Source organism: Vicia villosa, unplaced genomic scaffold (genome assembly GCF_029867415.1).
Source record: "Vicia villosa cultivar HV-30 ecotype Madison, WI unplaced genomic scaffold, Vvil1.0 ctg.000470F_1_1, whole genome shotgun sequence".
Classification (NCBI taxonomy): Eukaryota; Viridiplantae; Streptophyta; class Magnoliopsida; order Fabales; family Fabaceae; genus Vicia; species Vicia villosa.
Genome location: NW_026705227.1, coordinates 671,947 through 694,915, shown reverse-complemented (window position 1 = coordinate 694,915; position 22,969 = coordinate 671,947). Strand labels below are relative to the sequence as shown.

Sequence of the window (22,969 nt, the reverse complement as noted above, 5' to 3'; positions counted from 1 at the left end):
ATGTCAACAATTTTTGGCTTGATACCTTTCTCATTATTATTTCTCGTATATATAATAAAGGTTACAGGGTTATATCGGTAATCTACTATAAAGCATATACTATTCAATTGACCAAATTGACTAAAATATCCTTTTAAAAAATAAAAGTTACACTTCAATATGGACATTCATGTAATTAACAAAATAACCATTCATTTTATCATGTTTTCTCGCCAATTGTTCAATTCTCATTGGTCCGAATTAAAATATCATTTTTTCCTCCAAATAATTATGCCCTTTCTCAATCTTACTAGACTTTTCCAATCCACTTTTGTGTAATGTCAGAATAATCCATATAATAATGTCCTTTTGCTTATTTTACCAGATAATAGGTACCATTAGCTGTCTACTTTTTCTGTGTTCCTATTAATTTACTCCCTGATAATGTCCCTTTTGCTTATTTTGCCTGATATTAATAGGTAATGTTTCAAAACCACATCAAGGTTGTAAAGAGATCAACTTAGGAAAATAGCTAACAAAATCTATTTCAATCTACTATATTAAAAATCATGCCATATATAATTATTTACTATTTAACCATTATTAAAAGATACTACCATTCTATTAAAAATGTCTTTCACTCTTTTAAAATAAGAAAAAAAAGAGTATATTAGTTTATACTTAAAAATCAATATAATCACATTCTCTATTTAGTAAATTGAATATTTTTTTAATGGAAGGTAGAGACGTAAAGATTTACTAAACCAAAACCATAAATTATGATAATTAAAAAATTATTCATAATTATTAAAAAATTATTTTTAAAATTTAGTCTCTCAAAATAACTTTTTTATTTTAATAAACAAATTGTCTTTATTTGAGACACAAAATTCTTATTCTCAAATTTTAAAAATTTTATTTTTCTCACGGGGCATTATCATCAAAATATCTATTTTATTTTAGTTAACAATTGTTTTTATTTGAGACACAAATTTCTTATTTTCAAATGTCAAAATTTTTATTTTTCTCACGGGATATTATCATCAAAATATCTATTTTATTTTAATTAACAATTATTTTTATTTGAGACACAAAATTCTTATTTTTAAATATTAAATTTTCTATTTTTATCACGGGACACTGTCAACATGATATCTATTTATATTTGTATGTCTTGCAGGATTTTCTGGACAACATATTTAATCAATATTTGGTCCTATTTTCTGGACAACATATTCTATCTTAATTTTTTTTTTAGATTATTATTTTATCTTAGAACTTAATTTTCATACTACTAATATTTTATTAGTAAAAAAAAAATCGTATCATTTAAACTTTTTTACTAAATTTTTTTTTCGTATTATTTAAACTAATATCTTAATTTTCAAAACTTGGTCCTATTATGCATTTTGGTCAAACTTCTTTACTTTACATTTTTTTTGTCTCATTTAAAAATTACTCCATCATAATTAATGCACCCGGGCGACAGCACGGGTCTTTGACTAGTTACACTAAGTAATTACATTTAAACTAATTCCTATTCACACCCCCCTCAAATTGATGCTGCTTGTCAATGAGCATCAATTTGCTAACAAGAAACTGATGACGTGGACGTAGAACAGTAAGAATATCTGCAATCTACAACTGAGTACTGACATGAGGAAGTGATATTATTCTGTCATCATAAGCGTCACGGATTGAGTGACAATCAACTTCAATATGTTTGGTGCGTTCATGAAAAACAGGATTCGCAACAATTTGGATGGCACATGTATTGTCAGCATAAAGTGAAGTTGGCTCTATTTGAGGAAATCCAAGTTCAGCCAAAAGACCACGAAGCCAAATTATTTCAGAACAAGCAGCAGACATGGCACGATACTCAGATTCAGTAGAAGATTTAGAGACTCTTGCTTGTTTCTTACTTTTCCATGAGATCAATGAAGAGCCAAGAAACATGCACCAACCAGTGACAAATCGTCGAGTATCAGGGCACCCTGCCCAATCGGCATCACTATAAGCACTCAATTTAGGAGGAACTCCAGTAGGAAAGAATAAACCACGATGAGAGCTTCCCTTCAAGTAACGAATTATACGACGAACTGCTGCCAAGTGAAGATGGCGAGGAGAGTGCATGAATTGACTTACTTGTTGAACAGCAAATGATATGTCAGGGCGAGTAATAGTCAAGTAATTAAGGCTACCCACGAGTTGACGATACAATAAGGGATCATGCAACAAATCACCATCATCACGATGATATTTAACATTAACCTCAAGAGGAGTATCCACTGGATTAGCCGATTGCAGACCAGTCATAGAAATTAAATATGTGGCATACTTGTGTTGATGGAGGAATATGCCCTTGGATGTAGAATGAACCTCGAGACCAAGAAAATAATGCAAATTACCAAGATCTTTCATATGAAACGCTGCTTGTAACTGCTGTTTAAGGCTTTGAATGGAAGCATGATCAGAACCAGTAATAATCATATCATCAACATACAGAAGAAGTAGGACAATTCTAGTAGATGTTCTATGAATAAATAGAGAAGAATCGTACTGACTCTGAGTAAAGAAAAACCCAAGTAGAGTGGAGCGAAATTTTTCATACCATGCTCTAGGCGCTTGTTTCAAACCGTATAAGGAGCGTTTGAGCTTGCACACACCCTTAGATGACGGAAATAAACCTTGAGGAGGAATCATATAAATATCTTCCGCCAGGTCACCATGAAGAAAAGCATTTTTCACATCTAATTGATGAAGAGCCCACCCGTTAGAAGCAGCTATAGAGAGTACCGTACGAACAGATGTCATTTTGGCAACCGGTGCAAATGTCTCATCATAGTCAATTCCATATTCCTGCTTGTTTCCTAAGGCAACCAAGCGAGCCTTGAAACGGTTGAGGGTCCCATCATAATTCAATTTCACAGAATACACCCATTTGCAGCCAATGGGTTTAACATCAGGAGGACAAGAGACAATATCCCATGTGAAATTCTCTTGAAGAGCTTGAAGTTCCTCATTCATTGCTTTTATCCAACGTACATCTTTAACAGCCTGTGAATAGCTAGTAGGAATAGATATGCTAGAGAGTGTGGCAGTCAGAGAAGTATGTGAGGAATCATACCTGTCGGGTGAATATCTATCTGGTGCTCGAGATATTCGACCAGAACGTCGTGGTTCAACCGTTACAGGATCAGGTGGCGGTTCAGCGTCGGGAAGGGGTGTGGAAACCTGCTGTTTGTGTTTTCTGACATATACATGACCTGGTTTATAGCGTTCTATAGATTGAGGCATAATAGAAAACTTAGGAAGAGTAACAATATCATTCATGATAGGAGAAACACATGGAAACATAAACTGATTATCAAAAAATGTCACATTCCTAGAAATGCGAAAACGATGGTTAGTGACATCATAACACACAAATCCCTTATGAGAGTGACTATACCCCATAAACGCACATTGAACAGACTGCGCTCCAAGCTTATGCCTTTCAAATGGAGGTAAGTGAACAAAACAAACACATCCAAAAGTATGTAAATCATTATAATTAGGCTGAATTTTAAAAAGACGAAAAAAAAGGAGAATCGAGATCAATAACCGTAGAAGGAAGACGATTGATCAAGAAGACAGCTGTGGAAAGAGCCTCCACCCAAAATCGGGGTGGTACAGAAGCTTGAAGAAGTAAAGTGCGGGTCACATCAAGCAAATGACGATTCTTGCATTCTGCCATCCCATTTTGTTGGGGGGTATTGGGACAAGATCGTTGAGACAAAATGCCTTCTTTTGAAGAAATTCTTGAAACTCATGAGACATGTACTCACCACCAGAATCAGAGCGAAATTTTTTAACATTTTCATGAAATTGAGTTTCAACATATGTCAGAAATTTCTTAAACATAGAAAACACTTTAGATTTAGACCGAAGAAAATATATCCAAGTAAAACGACTATAATCATCAATAAATGTGACAAAATATTTATAGCGAGCATGAGAAACTACAGGAGACATACCCCATACATCACTATGAATCATTTCAAAACAAGAGGAAGCCCGATAAGCACCAGACGGAAAAGGAAGTGTTTTACTTTTAGCTAATTTGCAAACAGAACATGAAAGAGAGGCATTAGAAACAACATTTTTATTTCCCAATAAACCATTTTTAAATAAATGAGATAAAACAGCAGAGTTAGGATGACCCAATTTTCTATGCCAATCCTCATAAGAATTCAAGACATTATTACAAACAAGAGATAAATGACTAGAAATAAACTGAAGTGGAAACAGTCTTCCCACTTTAGGCCCCTTCGCAACCACCTTCCCCGACACCTGTTCCTACACAAGGCAACCATCACGAGAAAAATTTACATTACAATTATTATCAACCAATTGACCAACAGATAATAAATTGGAAGCAAGTCCAGGTGCTACAAACACATCCCGAAAATCAGAGTTGAGGTCACCAACATTCGTGATAGGGAGAGCATTACCATCCGCAATTTGAATTTTCTGATTACCATGGTAAGAATGTAAATTGTGCAAGTATTCAGAAGAGGCTGTCATGTGATTGGATGCACCAGAATCAAGAAACCACGGGCAGGAAACATTCGAAGACTTACCCTGAATTCCCAAGGTTGAAAGAGCGGAAAGTACCATCTGTTGGATTATTTCAGGTTGGAGAGCACCACCATTAGATGGATTGGTGATGGAAGGACCAACTGCAGAGCTTGTACTAGAAGGAAATGCTTGCACCGAACGTTGTGTTGATCGTGGAGGACGGGTGGGACAATCAGAGATAATATGGCCCTGCTGCTTGCAATAATTACAAAACTTCTTATTGCAACTCTGAGCAAAATGTCCAAATTGTTTGCAAGAGAAACATTGGACATGTCGAATATCACAACCTTTACCTCTACTCTGAGGAGCATATGCAAACATAGCAGACTCAGAAATGACAACATCGTGAGACATGGATCCTTGAGTAGCAAGACGTTGTTCCTCTCTGAGAAGTTCACCAACACATGTATCTAAAGAAGGAACAGGATTCTGTTAGAACAAGATTTGTTCTTATCAATTATCTTAGTTTTGATGATAACAATAATATGAATTTTGCTTAAGATAATATGGTACTCTAATCCAATGCAATTTCCCGTTCAGGAAATATATATAAAGAGTACGCATAATTCAGCGCTCAGAAGTTGTGTCTCAAATGGTTCAGCATGCAACATCAGAACATGGTCTGGCAAGACATCAGAAGATGGTCGAAGCAGAATCAGAACATGGGTCTATGGAAGCATCAGAAGAACATGAGATCAGAAGCACTGAAGATCAGAAGATGGTATCACGCTCAGAAGCACTTCAAGGTCAGAAGATCAGAAGATGCTATGCACCAAGCTGTTTGACTCTGATGATATTCAAACGTCGTATTCACAAACATCAGATCAGAAGGAAGTACAGGTGGCAGACTACGCTGACTGACAAAAGGAACGTTAAAAGCTACTAAAGGCTACGTCAGTAGACACAGCGTGAACAAGGCTCGAGGTAGTTGACAAAAGCGTATAACATTAAATGCAATGCTGTACGGAACACGCAAAGCATTAAATGCATTCAACGGTCATCTTCTCAACGCCTATAAATATGAAGTTCTGATGAGAAGCAAGGTTAACGATTCGCACCAAAACAATTCAAATCAACTTGCTGAAACTCTGTTCAAATCTAAACTCAGAATCTTCATCTTCATCAAAGCTCACTACATTGCTGTTGTAATATTCTAGTGAGATTAAGCTTAAACGATTAAGAGAAATATCACAGTTGTGATTATCGCTTTTAAGAAGCATTTGTAAACTCTTAGAATTACATTAAGTTGTAAGGAACTAGAGTGATCGTGTGATCAGTATACTCTAGGAAGTCTTAGCAGTTGGCTGAGCAGTTTGTAACTAGAGTGATCGTGTTGATCAGAATACTCTAGGAAAGTCTTAGGAGTGAACTAAGCCTAGAGTGATCGTGTTGATCAGTAGACTCTAGAAAAGTCTTAGAGGGTATCTAAGCAGTTGTTCCTGGAGTGATCAAGTTGTGATCAGAAGACTCTGGAAGACTTAGTTGCTGACTAAGTGGAGAACCATTGTAATCCGTGCGATTAGTGGATTAAATCCTCAGGTTGAGGTAAATCATCTCTGCGGGGGTGGACTGGAGTAGCTTCATTAACAGTGAACCAGGATAAAAATAATTGTGCAATTTATTTTTATCGTCCAAGATTTAAAGTCACACTTATTCAATCCCCCCCTTTCTAAGTGTTTTTCTATCCTTCAATTGGCATCAGAGCGCCGGTTCTAAGGTGCAAGCACTTAACCGTGTTTAGAAAAGATTCAGGAAGAGAAAAACGCTTCAGTAAAAGATGGTTGATGAAAGTGAAAAGTCTACACCTACACCTACATCTACATCTGGCTCTGCTGAGCAATACAACGGTAACAATGGTTATACTAGATCGCCGGTATTTGATGGTGAAAACTTTGAATACTGGAAAGATAAACTGGAAAGTTACTTTCTGGGTCTAGATGGTGATCTATGGGATCTTCTAATGGATGGTTACAAACATCCAGTAAATGCCAGTGGCGTGAAGCTGTCAAGGCAAGAAATGAATGATGATCAAAAGAAGCTTTTCAGGAATCATCATAAATGCAGAACTGTTTTGCTGAATGCTATCTCTCATGCTGAGTATGAGAAGATATCTAACAGGGAAACGGCCTATGACATATATGAGTCCTTGAAAATGACTCATGAGGGAAATGCTCAAGTCAAGGAGACTAAAGCTCTAGCTTTAATCCAGAAGTATGAAGCCTTCAAGATGGAGGATGATGAAGACATTGAAAAGATGTTTTCAAGATTTCAAACTCTTACTGCTGGATTGAGAGTTCTTGACAAGGGATACACCAAGGCTGATCACGTAAAGAAGATCATCAGAAGCTTACCCAGAAGATGGGGTCCGATGGTGACTGCATTCAAGATTGCGAAGAATCTGAATGAAGTTTCTCTGGAAGAGCTTATCAGCGCCTTGAGAAGTCATGAAATAGAGCTGGACGCAAATGAGCCTCAAAAGAAAGGTAAGTCTATTGCATTAAAATCAAATATCAAGAAATGCACTAACGCTTTTCAGGCCAGAGAAGAAGATCCTGAAGAATCAGAATCTGAAGAAGAAGATGAACTGTCCCTGATCTCCAGAAGGCTAAATCAACTCTGGAAGACCAAGCAAAGGAAGTTCAGAGGCTTCAGAAGTTCAAGGAAATTTGAACGAGGAGAATCTTCTGATGAAAGAAGATTTGACAAGAAGAAAGTCATGTGCTATGAATGCAATGAGCCTGGACACTACAAGAATGAATGTCCAAATCTTCAGAAGGAAAGTCCCAAGAAAAAGTTTCATAAGAAGAAAGGTCTCATGGCAACCTGGGATGAGTCAGAAGATGATTCAGAAGATGAGCAGGCCAACTGTGCGCTGATGGCGACAGAAGATGACGGATCAGAATCTACATCAGAATCAGATTCTGAAGAGGTATTTTCTGAACTTACTAGAGATGAGTTAGTTTCCGGTCTAACTGAACTTCTGGAACTCAAGTCTCAAATTAGTCTCAAATACAAAAAGCTGAAAAAGCAATTTGAATTTGAAACAAAGAAGCTTGAGTTGGAGAATTCTGAATTAAAAGAAAAACTTTTAAAATTATCCAATAATGTTGGATCTTCTTCTGATTCAGAAAAATCCACTCCTAGTCTAAACCATATTCTGAAAGAATATGATTTAAGTTTCAGGAAGTTCTTATCTAGAAGTATTGGCAGAAGTCAGCTAGCTTCTATGATATATGCTGTGTCCGGAAACAAAAGAGTTGGCATTGGTTATGAGGGTGAAACCCCATACAAACTTGAACCTGTTGATGAAATGAAACTCACATACAAGCCATTGTATGATCAGTTCAAGTATGGCCACTCACATGATATTAGGCACACCTCACATGCTCAAAGTTTTCACATTACACACACTAAGAAGCATGTGACACAACCTAGGAAATATCATGAAACTCATATTAAAAATTATCATGCTGTTCCTCCTATTGCTTATAATGTCAAACCCAAGTTCAATCAGAACTTGAGAAAATCTAACAAGAAAGGACCCAAGAAGATGTGGGTACCAAAGAAAAAGATTATTTCTTTTGCAGATTCTCTTGATAACAAAGAAGACAACATTCAACATGACATGACACCTGGACTCAAGTTGCTCTCAACACTTGAAGGGAAGAAAGATTGTCTTCCAAGTTCTGGTTCTTAAATCTGTTGAAGAGACTATGTTTGTAGGATTTCAGAAAAGAAGCTTATTAGTCTTGGAACCATCTATGATGTTTGCCTCTAAGGCTTTGATGTTTCTTTCTTGAGTATTCTGAATGCTCTAAATGCTACAGAATATACAACATTGAAACATTGATTGTGGACAAATCAATAAACATCTGTTTTGATGATAAACTTGTTTCTGATGAAACAAAGAGCTTAAGAATTTCTGCAGATACAGTTTTATCTTATCAGAAGCTGCAGAACAAAGAAGTGAACCTCCAGAAGCTGTGTATATCAGAAGTAATGGATCAGAAGATCATTCAGACTTATATCAGCACACTTCAGAAGGAGTATTTCCAGAAGAGAAACTTGATCAACTCAGAAGCAGTGATCAGAATCTGAAGGCGTAAAATCTCTCTGATATTTACAGCTGTCATCTATTATCTGATGATGAACACGTGTCTGTACGGTTTGTACAAAACGTGCAGTTGAAAAGACGCCGACCTAGGTAACTGTATTAAATCATTTCATTTACTGTGTTCTCTCTCCTAATGTCATTTCTCATTAAATGCATAATGATTTCTTTTTAAAATCTTTTAAATAACCCGCTTCATCTTCATTCCCTCTTTTTCTCTCCTTCTCTCTCTTTTGTGCATTCACTTTGTTGCATCTCTCTTAAAACCCTAGTTCTTGATTTGATCTCAAAGCATTATCATAATGAATCCATCTTCTCGTTCATCAATCTCTAAAGATAGAATCACTTCCACACAGAACCGTTTAAACAAAAATGATGCTCCATTGAAAACATGCTTAATACCCACGAAAGAACTGGAAGTTCTATGTGAATCGGCTGTGGACGTCAACAACCTTAAAGCAAATGGCTTTCAGTGTGATGCAAGAATCTTTGAGCAAGGATGGTCTAAATATCTTGATAGATTGGTTGGTCCAATTTATCCTGAACTTGTAAAGGAGTTTTGGGTACATGCAACAGTTACCCCAACTGCCATCATTTCATTCGTGCTAGGGCATGAAGTGACTATCACTGAGAAACTCATCAGAAAGCTGTACAATCTTGATGATGAAGAAGGTTGGTCTGAGTTTCAACCCCATACAGTTGACTGGACTTTAGTTGAAAAACAAATCTCTACGGTTGTTGGAACTGATTCTCATTTTACGGGCAACTTAAAGCCTTTTTATAAAGTATGGGCTGAGATTATTCTGGGTTCTCTTCACCATAGAAAAAAGATGCGCTGCTCCTCCTACATCAGTCCGACTCACAAGTATACTCTTTTCTGCATTGGCAAAAAGATAGAGATCAACATCTCTCATATTCTATTTGAGAATCTGAAAACCTCTATCTTTGAGTCAAGAGAAGATGAAAGGGCGAAGTACCCTCATATTCCAAGAACAACCATTCCTTTCGGAAGGATGATTTCAGACATTCTGATTGAAAGCAAAGTGGTGGACTCCATCAGAAATCGTAATGCCTCGCATTTTCTTGGAGTAACTCAAGGTCCCATCTTCAATGGTGTTGATCTGTTCGGACTGGAAGTCATTAAGAATGTACCTGTTATGTGCACAAGCTTTCCTGACATTCTGTCTAGAAGAATTGCTGTTAAAGGGTTCATCTCTCTGTTTCATAAAGAACTTGATCAAGTTGTCAAGTTTTACTTGGAAGATTGCGTGAGGAAGCAATCAGATGTTGATCCTGCTTGGATCCGTGGCAGAGTACTTCCGTCTAAAGAGGATATTCTGAAGAAGGATAAGAAGGAACGACAGGCGAGGTTAAAAAGAAAGGCTGAAGAAAATGAGGCTGAAAGAGCCAAGAAGTTAAGGGTCACCTATGATCCTGACAAGGTGGGATCTTCTGAATACAGAAATAAGAGGATCAGAGACTCCCTACACAGAACCAGATCTTCAAGGCAGGTTTATACTCCACCTCCTTCTGTCCCTAAACCTTCTCCCCAATCACCTCCTTCTGGACCAAAAGTAAACTTCACTTTACAAAATCCTTCTCCATCATCCTTCTCCTCTCCCATTCTAAACCCCACACCGTTGAGCATTCTTCCACCAACTCCTTCTGATAATTTCCCCTCACCAATTCCCTTTACAAATACTCCACCCTCTCCTCAATTCATCCCATCTGACACTCCAACCTCATCAATCATTCTCTCAGATATCCCCTCCTCCTCAACCACCGCACCTCCACCTTCTTTATCCCATCCATTACCTACCAGAAAATCCCAACCCTACTGTCTTCTCTATCCTGACTACAAATTCACCTTCAATCCGCCTGAACCTGAACCTTCTACATACCTGGAACTCTTCAGACATGAGGTGATTAGCAGTCTAGACCTTCTGAAGGATGCATTCCTAAATGGTCTGGATGATGTTTCTACAAGAAATCTCTGGAGAAGATTTCGCAAGGATTTTCAAGTAGAAGCAATGGGAGTTCAGAAAAGACTAGTGGCTGCTGCCCCTGGTTACCCTGGTTACCTTCTGGAGGAAGATAATGGTATATACTACCATCCTCTCAGAAATTGTGTTGCTGCTGAGGAGAAGCCCTTTGTGGATGAGATGGAACAGTTGAGACTGGCTGCTGCAATGGAAGCAAACCCATGCAGGGACATGGTTATCTGGATTCCTGAGTATCCTGTTCTGCTTGGAGACTTCAAGACCTTATTTGACTCTCTGAGGGAAAACCCTTCTATGAAAGACCCTAGCTTGGTCATTCCAGAAGTTGTTGACCCACCAGAAGTTGAAGGTCCTTCTGCTCCAAGGAATCTAGTTGCCATTCTTCAGGCACTAGAGAATGGAGACTCTGAAATTCCTGCTGCAGAGTATGGAGATGCTTCTATGCAAGAAGCAGATGCTGAAGATCATGTTGCTGAATCAGACCCTGTTGAGGATATCCCAGCAAATGATACTTCTATGGAAGCTGCAGATCAACATGCCATTCCTGTGGTTGAAAGCGGTGAAGCTTCTTCTGATGAACCTTCTCGTCTTGCAAGGACTCTAGAAGCGATTCAGAGGAGACAGGATGAGCAAAGCTCACTCAATGACAAGTATGATGCTTTCATTGAAAGGCAAGAAGGACACAACAACGATGTTAAAGAGATGCTGGCCAAGATCTTGTCAAGACTAGGGCCATCTTAGATTGAGTCTGTGTTGTTTCTCTCTTTTCTTTGCATCTGTTTTGTTTCTGTGCATCTGATCTTTTCATTTTGTACTTCTGTACCAAATGGTTGAACCTTAATGAAATCATCTTCTTCCTCCATGTGTTCTGTTTTATTCATCTGAATCTTTTCTATTTTTTGATGATATGACAAAAAAGGGGGAGAAATACTGTGATAAATGATTTGATTAAATCTATCAGTTGCTGGGTAAAGGCTCCCACACATTCACTAACAAGAACTGCAAGTTCTATATGGTTTAAGTGTTTTGCAGGTATAAAGAAGTGAAGAGAATCTTCAAAGCAAAAAGCAAACACTAGAAGCAAAACCATAAGAAGCGTTATTCTGTAAAAGGAATAAGCTCTTGGAAACTGAAGCAAGCTGAGTGCTGTCAAGCTTCAGAAATCAGAAGCAAGAAAGAAGAATGAATCAGAAGCACTAATAATAGAATTTGAATATCATTGTCTATCCTGTTCTGACAAAATTCTATTTGCTCTGATACATATAATGTTATGGCTATGATACATTATTTGCTCTAATACATTATTTCAGCCTATATGGCTCTGATTCATATAATGTGTTCAAACATACATTTTATGTTCTAACTCGTTCATGCTGACTTTTGTCGTTTAGTTTTTGTTCTGTAACATTTCAGGATGTAGAGATGCTCAGATGATGCTCTGGTACATTCAACAATGTTCTGATACAAATCTAGCATGAAGTGATGTTGGTAGACATTCAAAGTTCTGAAGCTATCCGAGGGAAGCAGAAATCAGAAGATGTGAATGTCCTAAAAGATCCAGAAAATTCAAGTTCTGAAGCTGTCCTGAATGGAAGCAGAAATCAGAAGCTGTGAATGTTCTGAAGATCAAAGAAATTCAAGTTCTGAAGCTGTCCTGAATGGAAGCAGAAGTCAGAAGCTGTGAGTGTTCTAAGGATCTAAAGAAATTCAAGTTCTGAAGCTGTCCAATGGAAGCAGAAGTCAGAAGCTATGAATTCTCTGAAGGCAGAAGCTTATATGATCGTCTCTACCGAAATAATCAGGGAAGTCTTTTATCAAAGTTCTTCGAGTATTTATTTCAGGGGGAGATTATTTATCTCAGGGGGAGATTGTTAATCTCAGGGGGAGACATATTCATATGCTTATGCTATAGCTGTGTAATTTGTCTTTTGCCGTCTACTCTTTCTGATCGCAAATTCATATCATTTATATATGTTTTTGTCATCATCAAAAAGGGGGAGATTGTTAGAACAAGATTTGTTCTTATCAATTATCTTAGTTTTGATGATAACAATAATATGAATTTTGCTTAAGATAATATGGTACTCTAATCCAATGCAATTTCCCTTTCAGGAAATATATATAAAGAGTACGCATAATTCAGCGCTCAGAAGTTGTGTCTCAAATGGTTCAGCATGCAACATCAGAACATGGTCTGGCAAGACATCAGAAGATGGTCGAAGCAGAATCAGAACATGGGTCTATGGAAGCATCAGAAGAACATGAGATCAGAAGCACTGAAGATCAGAAGATGGTATCACGCTCAGAAGCACTTCAAGGTCAGAAGATCAGAAGATGCTATGCACCAAGCTGTTTGACTCTGATGATATTCAAACGTCGTATTCACAAACATCAGATCAGAAGGAAGTACAGGTGGCAGACTACGCTGACTGACAAAAGGAACGTTAAAAGCTACTAAAGGCTACGTCAGTAGACACAGCGTGAACAAGGCTCGAGGTAGTTGACAAAAGCGTATAACATTAAATGCAATGCTGTACGGAACACGCAAAGCATTAAATGCATTCAACGGTCATCTTCTCAACGCCTATAAATATGAAGTTCTGATGAGAAGCAAGGTTAACGATTCGCACCAAAACAATTCAAATCAACTTGCTGAAACTCTGTTCAAATCTAAACTCAGAATCTTCATCTTCATCAAAGCTCACTACATTGCTGTTGTAATATTCTAGTGAGATTAAGCTTAAACGATTAAGAGAAATATCACAGTTGTGATTATCGCTTTTAAGAAGCATTTGTAAACTCTTAGAATTACATTAAGTTGTAAGGAACTAGAGTGATCGTGTGATCAGTATACTCTAGGAAGTCTTAGCAGTTGGCTGAGTAGTTTGTAACTAGAGTGATCGTGTTGATCAGAATACTCTAGGAAAGTCTTAGGAGTGAACTAAGCCTAGAGTGATCGTGTTGATCAGTAGACTCTAGAAAAGTCTTAGAGGGTATCTAAGCAGTTGTTCCTGGAGTGATCAAGTTGTGATCAGAAGACTCTGGAAGACTTAGTTGCTGACTAAGTGGAGAACCATTGTAATCCGTGCGATTAATGGATTAAATCCTCAGGTTGAGGTAAATCATCTCTGCGGGGGTGGACTGGAGTAGCTTCGTTAACAGTGAACCAGGATAAAAATAATTGTGCAATTTATTTTTATCGTCCAAGATTTAAAGTCACACTTATTCAATCCCCCCCCTTTCTAAGTGTTTTTCTATCCTTCAGATTCCTATTCAGCAAAGCACCTCTGACAACCTCAAATTCTGCATGAAGCTTCATGAGAAATTGATCTCGCCTACTAGTATTGTAGACCTCTTGGACATCCGCGAGAGAACTCTTGGGAACATCAACATGTATAATCGCAGAGTGTTCTGTCCACAAATTCAAAAAACCAGAATAATATTCTTGAACAGACAGATTGCCTTGTTTGTAATTGGCAATGTCTAGCTCCAACTGAAAACGTTTGGCCGCATTGTCTAGGTTATAGATACGCTTCAAGTAGTTCCACATTTCTTGGGCAATGGAAAAAGATCGCAAATTATTAATCATATGAGGATCAACAGTACCGAGAATCCAAGTGATAATCTGAGCATCTTCTATTTCCCATGCATCTAAGTCAGTTGTCTCTAACGGTGCCAAAGAGACATCGTCCAAGTGACTCCATAATCCTTTCCCTTTGACATACATCTGAAACTGAAATTCCCAAACAAGATAATTCTTTCCGGTAAAACGAACACAAATATGATCTATGTCTTCTTCGAAAGCCATAATATCAGAGATGACTTAAGAACAATTTTGTTAACGTAACAATTTTGTTAACGTGAAACAAGAAACACCAACGAAACACTGAAGAAAATACTTGCCGACACCAAATCAACACCCCAATTCAGGATACTCGCAGACACCAAGTCAAAACCCTAATTCAGAATACTTGCCGACACCGAGTCAAAATCCTAATTCAGAATACTTGCCGACACCGATACGATAACACGATCAAATCAAACACGATTTGTAAGCACCCGAGGTTAGAATCGCAACCTTGGAAGAGATTACCGAGAACCGAGATGATTTCAATTACCGAGAAACGAGATCTACCGAGACGATTTCAAGAGCGACCCAGTGGGGTGTCGCTGAATAAAGCCAAGATTAACCTAAAACTCACAGGTTTGATCGAAAACCTACTGATACCATGTCAACAATTCTTGGCTTGATACCTTTCTCATTATTATTTCTCGTATATATAAAAGTTACAGAGCTATATCGGTAATTACACTAAATAATTACATTTAAACTAATTCCTATTCACAGCAAATTGGTGCACAAATAAGAGTTGCTTCTTGGCAGCCATATACCATATCATTAAGGAATCAGGATTGCAGAAGTTTTCCAAAACAAGATTAAAAAACAATTATTTCTAATTTGTTATAAGATATGGAAATGCTACAGCTCATAGTATGGTTAGACTGTAGCAAATCATTCAGGGTCCTTCAGCTAAGATACAACTGTCAACTCCATTTTCTTATAGAACTTCAATTACTTTTTTAATTTGGACTTTTAATTAAAATCAGCTTTTCTGTGAGGGAAAATTAACTTTAACTTTCTATCCTGAGAATCGAAACAGAAATATTTTTTCTGTAGATAATTAAATTTCAATAAAAATTCAAAACTGAGTACTTATCTTATCCTACAAAGTTGGTAAAACAATTATTGTCTCCTACCAAAAACTAGATATGACACGGAAGAATTGTAACAGAACTATTATAATATTTAACATCTTTTTGGGAATACAAAAATTCACCATGGATATAATCTAGAAACTTTAGCCAAAAATAGAAAACAATTGTTGTCAATACAAAGGTATGCAAGCACTACAATAATTGTGTTTTACCCATCATTGTTTTACCATCTTTCATCGGTTCATTCCAGTCGATTCTTCTTCTTTCTGTTTCGATTGAAGTCATCGATGGACTCTTCTTCAGTAGAGATTCTCTTGACAGAGTGTTCATTTTCATCACCACTACAAGCAATGCCTCTCAAATCAGGTACATGATATAGATCCAATTTTTCGTCAACTGGTCCATCATATATGAGGTAAACTGATGTCTTCTTCACAATGAAACTATTCTCAAAAACAACGACGACCTCCACTTTGTTACCTGGTTCCATACTTGATACTATCCTCTGCCCCTCTTCATCTTCAAGGGAAACTAATGTTTCTCTCTTATAAAGTTGAATGGTAGCCTTTGTGTAATTTTTCACTAACACCATTTTAAGGCCATCGGATGCTATGTCAACTGGGGTGGAAGTATAGACAATGCACATCACTGCATTCAAGTTATGCCCTTTCACATGAGGCACTTGAAAAGTTACAGAAGAATCTTCAGAATTAAAGGTTAACCAATTTGGATAACTATCACCAGGGAGAAAACAACCACCACTCCCATTGACATCCATATTCTGTAGAAGTAAAGATAAGTCCAAAATTTAATTGACAATTATATTAATACCACCTTATCAATTTATTCATAAATTAAGTTATAATTTTCCTCACGAGGTAATTTATAATATTTTGGATTTTTAGTTTTTCAAAGTTACTCATAAATATTTGCTTGGACTCATGAAACAGAATATTAGTCCCACTTGAAATAATAATAATGACAAAGTGTGTCACTCTCTAAAATTTTGAAAACTTTAAGGGTGTAACAGTTTCTATTTCTATAAATAAAGTTCATGCAAATGATGGCACAACTCTACATGCCACCAAAAGCAAAACTCATATTCATGGATTACTTGTAAATCCAATATATAATATAACTAACATGGAAGATGCAAACTCATGTTCTTCTTATGGGTAAGAAGTCTTTGATGTAAAATACTTTACACTGTCAACAACTCAACATTTGTATGATTTTTAAGGTAGTTATGAGCAAAGTCCGATATTTTTAATGATAAAGACTTACAGTTGGTTGACAATGTTAAAACTATTTATGCTGTCACTGCACAATTAATGCCTATTTTGTCCACAACATGCCAGTTCAAATGTAAGAGTTTAACATTGTAATTTCAAGGGACAAAGTACAAATCCTCCTCAGAAATGGTTGTAAAATGGTCTTTAGTACCCCCTTTAATTCAAAAACTTTACTCACTTCATAAAATAAATAAATAAATCTTACATGCATTATTAATGTGAGAAATGAATTAGAGATTTGATGATGTCCAGTTATTAATTAAGATATTGTTTCAATGATTTACTTTTAATGTTTTCTCTAATTTCAACTAGTATTTCAGCTGTAAATGTTCCTGTTGTTCTTAAAACTAGAACTTCTTATTCATCAGTTAAGGTTTAACAGAAACAGTTGCGTATAAAATGACTCGCTTTTCAGTTATGTGTTAAAAGTCTCATATTAGATAATATATGTACTGGACAAATCTTTATAAGTGGGAGCAATCATCACCTTACAAACTTGTTTTGTAGAGTTGAGTTAAGTCCAACCACAATTCTAAGATGGTCCCATAGCTAGGTTTTAAATCCGTTGGGCCGCCTACAATTTATATTCACGGACCAAGCCTAATAGTGATAGCAAGATTTGTGATACTTTGGTCATTAGTGTTGGGCGTTAGAGGGGTGTTAAGAGTCTCACATCATGATAACATATGGTCTGGTTGTATAGGGTTAAGTTAAGCTCAACCATAATTCTAAGAATATGGAAGTCATTTAATATTGAATTACGTAAAAGCATGCCAAAAAAGAGAGTATATCTTTAGAAAAAAAAGGAGTAAAGAGGATAGTTCTTCAACTCACTCGCACATATATCATGTAAGTTGTCATTGACTGATAGCAAAATATGTGAGAATTTGGTTATTATTTTAAATCAAGAGTATTTTACACCTATAACAAATAATTGTATAGAGTAACTTATATTGTTATATATACACAAGAATTCAAATGAATGTGGTGATAAAGATACACATATAGGAAGACATAAAAAGGGGGGACAGAGAGAGTGTGTCAAACCTGTAGAACTTTCTCTTTCAGAATATTGGTGACTTGGCAATTCATTCCCATTTGAATCAAAAGAGACTTAAAGTAATGTTTTGATCCTGAAACGTGCACTTGACTGCAACATAGAATCTGGTAGCAAAATTTGTGAGAATTTGGTCATTGTTTTAATTCAAGGTATTTTACACCTATAACAAATAATTGTGCAGACTTACTTATATTGTTATATATACACAAGAATTCAAATGTATGAGATGATACACACATAGGAAGACATAAAAAAAGGGCGGAGACAGAGAGTGTGCCAAACCTGTAAAATTTTCTCTTTCTGAATATTAGTGGCTTGGCACTCCATTTGAATTAAATGAGACTTTAAGTAATGTTTTGATCCTGAAACGTGCATTTGACTACAACATTGAATTACTGTGGGAGTAGTACTATTTGATGCTTGTGATGTACTTGCAGTTGATTCCAAATCCTTAGAACCTGTGGCATATAAAGCATCCAAAACTATTTTTGAATGTAAGGAAAGCTGATCTTCAGATTTGCAATCCATCCAAATACTTCGAATCCATGGAAGATGGTAAGAAAACGATGATGCTTCACGGGAACTACTACTTGGTACATCTAGAGTAACAAGAGATGATGTGGCAGCATTTGTCTGAAATCGCGACGAGAGATTATTTGTTGGTGACATCCAAGACCAAAGGATAGATGGAAACAAATCACGTGAAAATTCTCCATAACCGCACAAAGAAATATATCCAATGCTTTTGGATCTTATCACGGAAAAGGGCACTCTTGTTATTGCAGTGTTTTGGACCTTATCTTCCTCTTCCATATTTTCAATCTTCAAACAACCCGAAAGATTGAGAATTTTCAGAGATTTCAACTTATAGATGCTTCTTGGAAGGCTACATAGTCTAATGCAGTCTTCTAAATCTATCAGAAGAATTTTATTGAGATGTCCAATGCTAGAAGAAAGCTTACACAGCATTGAACAATCTTTGAGTACTATCTTTTCAAGATTAGGCATGTTTGAAAAGTCAGGGCTTTGTGTGAGACGGTGAGAATGACTTAGATTGAGAATTTTTAGCTTCTCCATCCTCTGCAAGAACATACATATTATTGAGGAACTTAGAGAAGAGGCTTCAAAAAGAAAATGGAAAGAATTACAGTATATCACAAACAGTAAGAATGGATAATAAAACATTTACATTAGTGTAGAGTTATTTTTTAAAACTTCAATGTCAATGGAAAATATTTGAAACAAGGCAAATTTGTGCATATAATGTGGCATAAATTATTAACCAGTGTCCGAGAATTTCACTGGGAGTTCGTACATTTGAAATTTAGAAATGTAAATTTCAAGTTTCTTTAATCAAATAGTAAATAGTGCAACCATTTTTGCCCCTTCTTTTTGCTATCTCAAAATTTTCACACTATATTTAGGTGGTAAAGTTTCAATTATATGTTTGACCTGCAGTAGTGCCTTTAATGGTGTAGACTAAGTATTTCGACAACACCCCACTTTATAAGTAATTGTAGTATCTAGGAAATTTAATTTTGGTTCATGCTTAATGCAAAACTTCCGTACACTATATACTGCTAAATGTTTACAAAAGTTTCATTATCGCAACAAGGACTAAAAAATGAATTATTAACCTGAAAAGCCGTGATTTTTAAATTCAAATTTAAACCATAAAGATGAGAAGTGATAATATAATAACTCATGAAGTGTGAAAAACTAAAATAGAAAATAATACCATAGTCTTATTCCATCGAAGATCGACATTATTATTCTTTAACTCGATGGAAACCAAATTTTCTCGATAGAAATTTGTAGGTATGTGACGTAATCCATTCCATGACAACCATCTCAGATCTCTTGAAACATATTCAAAATCTCCATCAAGTTTTACCTCAACAAGTTGAAGCAATCTGAGCCTTTTCATCTTATGAAATGCTTTGGTGCTAAAACTTTTTGCATTTGCACTAGTCAGCTTCAAAGCAAGTCCGATAACACCTTTTTTTTCCCTGTCAAACATAATGGACCAAAACGCAAAAGCATGCAAAAAAATTAAAGCAACAAGGCAGGTATAAAACTTGCCATGAAACCAATCATTTGTTCCTAGCTAAAAGTCAAGAAGCACAAAAAGACTCACAACCGAACTAATTTTGAAAGATATCGTGATAATAACAAAAATAGAGACGTACAACTATAAATGTTTCTTTTAACTTTTTAAGCTTTAGATATTTTTAATTTATAACTAAAAAGAAAGAAAAGAATAGTATATTAAGTTCTTACAGTTTGTCTTGATAATATGTCAATCACATCCTCCTGAAACCACAACCTGCTACGCTTTTGAGGCACCCTTGGTGATTCCTCGCGAATGATTTCTCTTCCCATATCTCGCAGTAAATCATGCATTCCAATCATGTTCTTATTATCAACAGTCACAAGGCTACGCTCAACAAGGATGTTTATTCCAATTTCTGCAGAAAGTCCGCAGTCATTTAATATAAGTATAACGTCACTTCGGTCCATCCCAATAAAGAAACAAGCTATGTCAAGGAATATTTCTTGCTCATCATCGTCATTTAAACAATCATAACTTATTTTTAACTTCTTATAGACTTGACTATTAGGAATTCTTTTGAGTTTCTCCAATACAAGTTCCCAATCCAATTTCGTCTTATTAAACAAATTTGACCCAAGGACTTCAAGAGCTAGCGGCAATCCTCCAGAATATTCAACTACATTTTTGGAAATTGTAACAAAATCTCCTGTAGGACTTGCTTGCTTAAATGCATTCCAACTAAAAAGCTCAATTGATTCAGCTTCATTCATTATTGACATTTTGTATATATTGTCGACTCTCCCTGTAAGTAAATGCATATCTCTAGTAGTGATGATTATTATACTTCCTGAACCAAACCATTCATGACTTCCACAAAAAGTTTTTAGTTGGTCTAACGTATTCACATCATCAAGTACAATAAGTACTTTTTTCTGACCGAGTTTAGATTGTAATGTGTTTATTCCTGATTGAATGTTTGGTATCTTGATTGTCGTTTCTTTGAAGATATCAAATAGAAGTTGCTCTTGTAAACCCACTAGTCCGGCAATTTTCTCCCCATTTTCCCTAATATTAGCAAGGAAGCTCCTACCTTCAAAATCACGGCCAATTTTATTGTAAATTGCTTTTGCAATTGTTGTTTTGCCAATTCCCCCCATGCCCCACATCCCTAGAAGTAGAACTCCATTTGATTGAATGGATAGAAGTTGAATGACATCTTGCACTCGAGATTCAATTCCCACAGGATTATGTGCAATAAACAAGTCTGTCTTGTTTAACAAATGTGAAACTTTGTCAACAATTCTTTTGATATCCTCACTTTCATTCCTACACAAATAAAATGTATATGTGTAGATACATATATGCTCATATATATCAAAAGTAGATTGAGGGGTAGTTTGAGTAATATAAAATTATAAACATTTTGACGAAGTAAACAGAATCTAGGTAAGACTGTTGAATGAAATTACCTGTTTAGTATCACGAACCCTGCGATATTAGCTGCGTGAAGAAGTGTCATTCTCCACCTCATTTGCCTTTCATGATATAAATCGAAATCGACCTCCTTTTCTATTTTGTTCAAAAGACGTTGAAAAGCTATTCCAAACTGGCCTGACTGACTCCGCACTTGAGAGGGATCTATATGGTAGAACACTGGCACAACCACTTGTCTGTTGCTTCTGCGACACACCATTATTTTTTCCAATTCATCGAGACACCATCGCGAATCAGCATAATTTATAGAGAAAACAATTATAGAAACTTGACAGCGCTCAATTACTAGTGATAATGATGTTGAAATGTGATCTCCTCTTTGAAGGTCATTATCGTCAATAAAAACAGTAATTCCGGCATTCTGAAGAGCAGTATGGAGATGTGAAGTGAAAGAGGCGCGAGTATCTTTTCCTCTGAAACTTAAGAACACGTCATATGTCCTTACTGTTTCAGGTTCAGGTTCCGGTTCCGGCCGATAAGCTATTTCTATAAGAAAAAAAAAAAGAGAGAGAAAGAGAATCAATAAATATATAGCTTGAAACTAAATTCATGTAATCTAAAATTGAATAATAATCAATTTACCTTGTTCGGTAGTTGGAAATGGCGATTTTGATGAGGATGAGGAAGGGTTTTCATTCTCCATTTGATTGGATCGGAAAATGGCAGAAGAAAAAAAATGAGGCGAAACCTTTGTAAAAAAAATAGTGATGAATTTTAGAAGAATTAGAAAAGATGGAAAGGAGGAGGATAAGAAATTGTGTGAACTTCAAGTCAACTCAAAAACAAAAGAAATTTCAATGTAATATAAATATACACGTAAAAATAAACAAATAGATAAACTAATAAAACATTAAATATAAATTAATACTAATAAATTAAGATAATGTCTTGATTCACCCCCATAATGCTCTTAGCACCTGAGGCGCAATTCCATTAATGCCTCAAAAAACTGGAGGTATATATTGGAAAGCATTTGTTTGTTTAAATTTTGAATTTTTCGGAATTACATCTACAAATGTAGGAAAAACTTCAAAATAATTGAAACTTCAAAATAATTGATTCTGTAAATTCACCTATAAGAAAAGACACTTCAAGAAATACATCTCAAGAAAGATTGTCTAATTTAAGTATTCAAATACATATTCAATCAATTCCAACTACCTCCGAGGGATGCATCCCCTCAACTTTATGATTTCTTGTCTATTTTAATATATTAGTTGATCTTTGAATCCCTTGAAAAGTTGTCTTTTGCACCGAATAAATTCTACACCAACTCAACTCTTTATCTTTCTCTCTTATGATAAAGGTGTGTTTTACTCTTTCTTCTTTAAATCTATACAATATAAATTCCACATTTTATATATATATATATATATATATATATATATATATATATATATATATATATATATATATATATATATATACAATATAATATAGCAAAAGAAATTTTTTGGCAAGTTTGTCATTTGTCAAAATATTAGAGCTCATGTTATTTTTGTATAATACTATTAATAGAAATATTTCTATAAATAATTTTAAATATTTGTTTATTTTTTATTTATTATTCCATTAATTCCTAAGTATTAATGAAGACTATAAACACTATACAGAAAAGTTCAATAGTCACTTTGAAAAATTCAA

At 35.6% G+C, this 22,969-nt stretch overlaps 1 protein-coding gene across 1 annotated transcript; it reads right to left on the bottom strand.

Moving 5' to 3' along the window:
* Positions 1–15,491: 15,491 nt before the first annotated feature.
* LOC131628702 (disease resistance protein RUN1-like) lies at positions 15,492–22,402 on the bottom strand. Its single transcript, XM_058899530.1, has 7 exons — positions 21,908–22,402; positions 21,301–21,811; positions 20,064–21,157; positions 19,517–19,791; positions 18,061–18,858; positions 17,766–17,882; positions 15,492–16,207 (listed from the first exon to the last, which is right to left on the bottom strand). Exons 1-7 carry the CDS (start codon positions 21,966–21,968, stop codon positions 15,668–15,670), a joined length of 3,396 nt encoding a protein of 1,131 aa, XP_058755513.1. The 5' UTR covers positions 21,969–22,402; the 3' UTR covers positions 15,492–15,667.
* Positions 22,403–22,969: the final 567 nt, after the last annotated feature.

Excerpts from the sequence above, each read along its gene's own strand:
- LOC131628702 (XM_058899530.1), bottom strand. The coding sequence starts at position 21,968 with ATGGAGAATGAAAACCCTTCCTCATCCTCATCAAAATCGCCATTTCCA. Across the intron at positions 21,812-21,907 it reads ATTTCCAACTACCGAACAAG|AAATAGCTTATCGGCCGGAA; the intron begins GTAAATTGATTA and ends TTTTTCTTATAG. Across the intron at positions 19,792-20,063 it reads GATTGACATATTATCAAGAC|ACAGGGAAAAAAAAGGTGTT; the intron begins AAACTGTAAGAA and ends CCATTATGTTTG.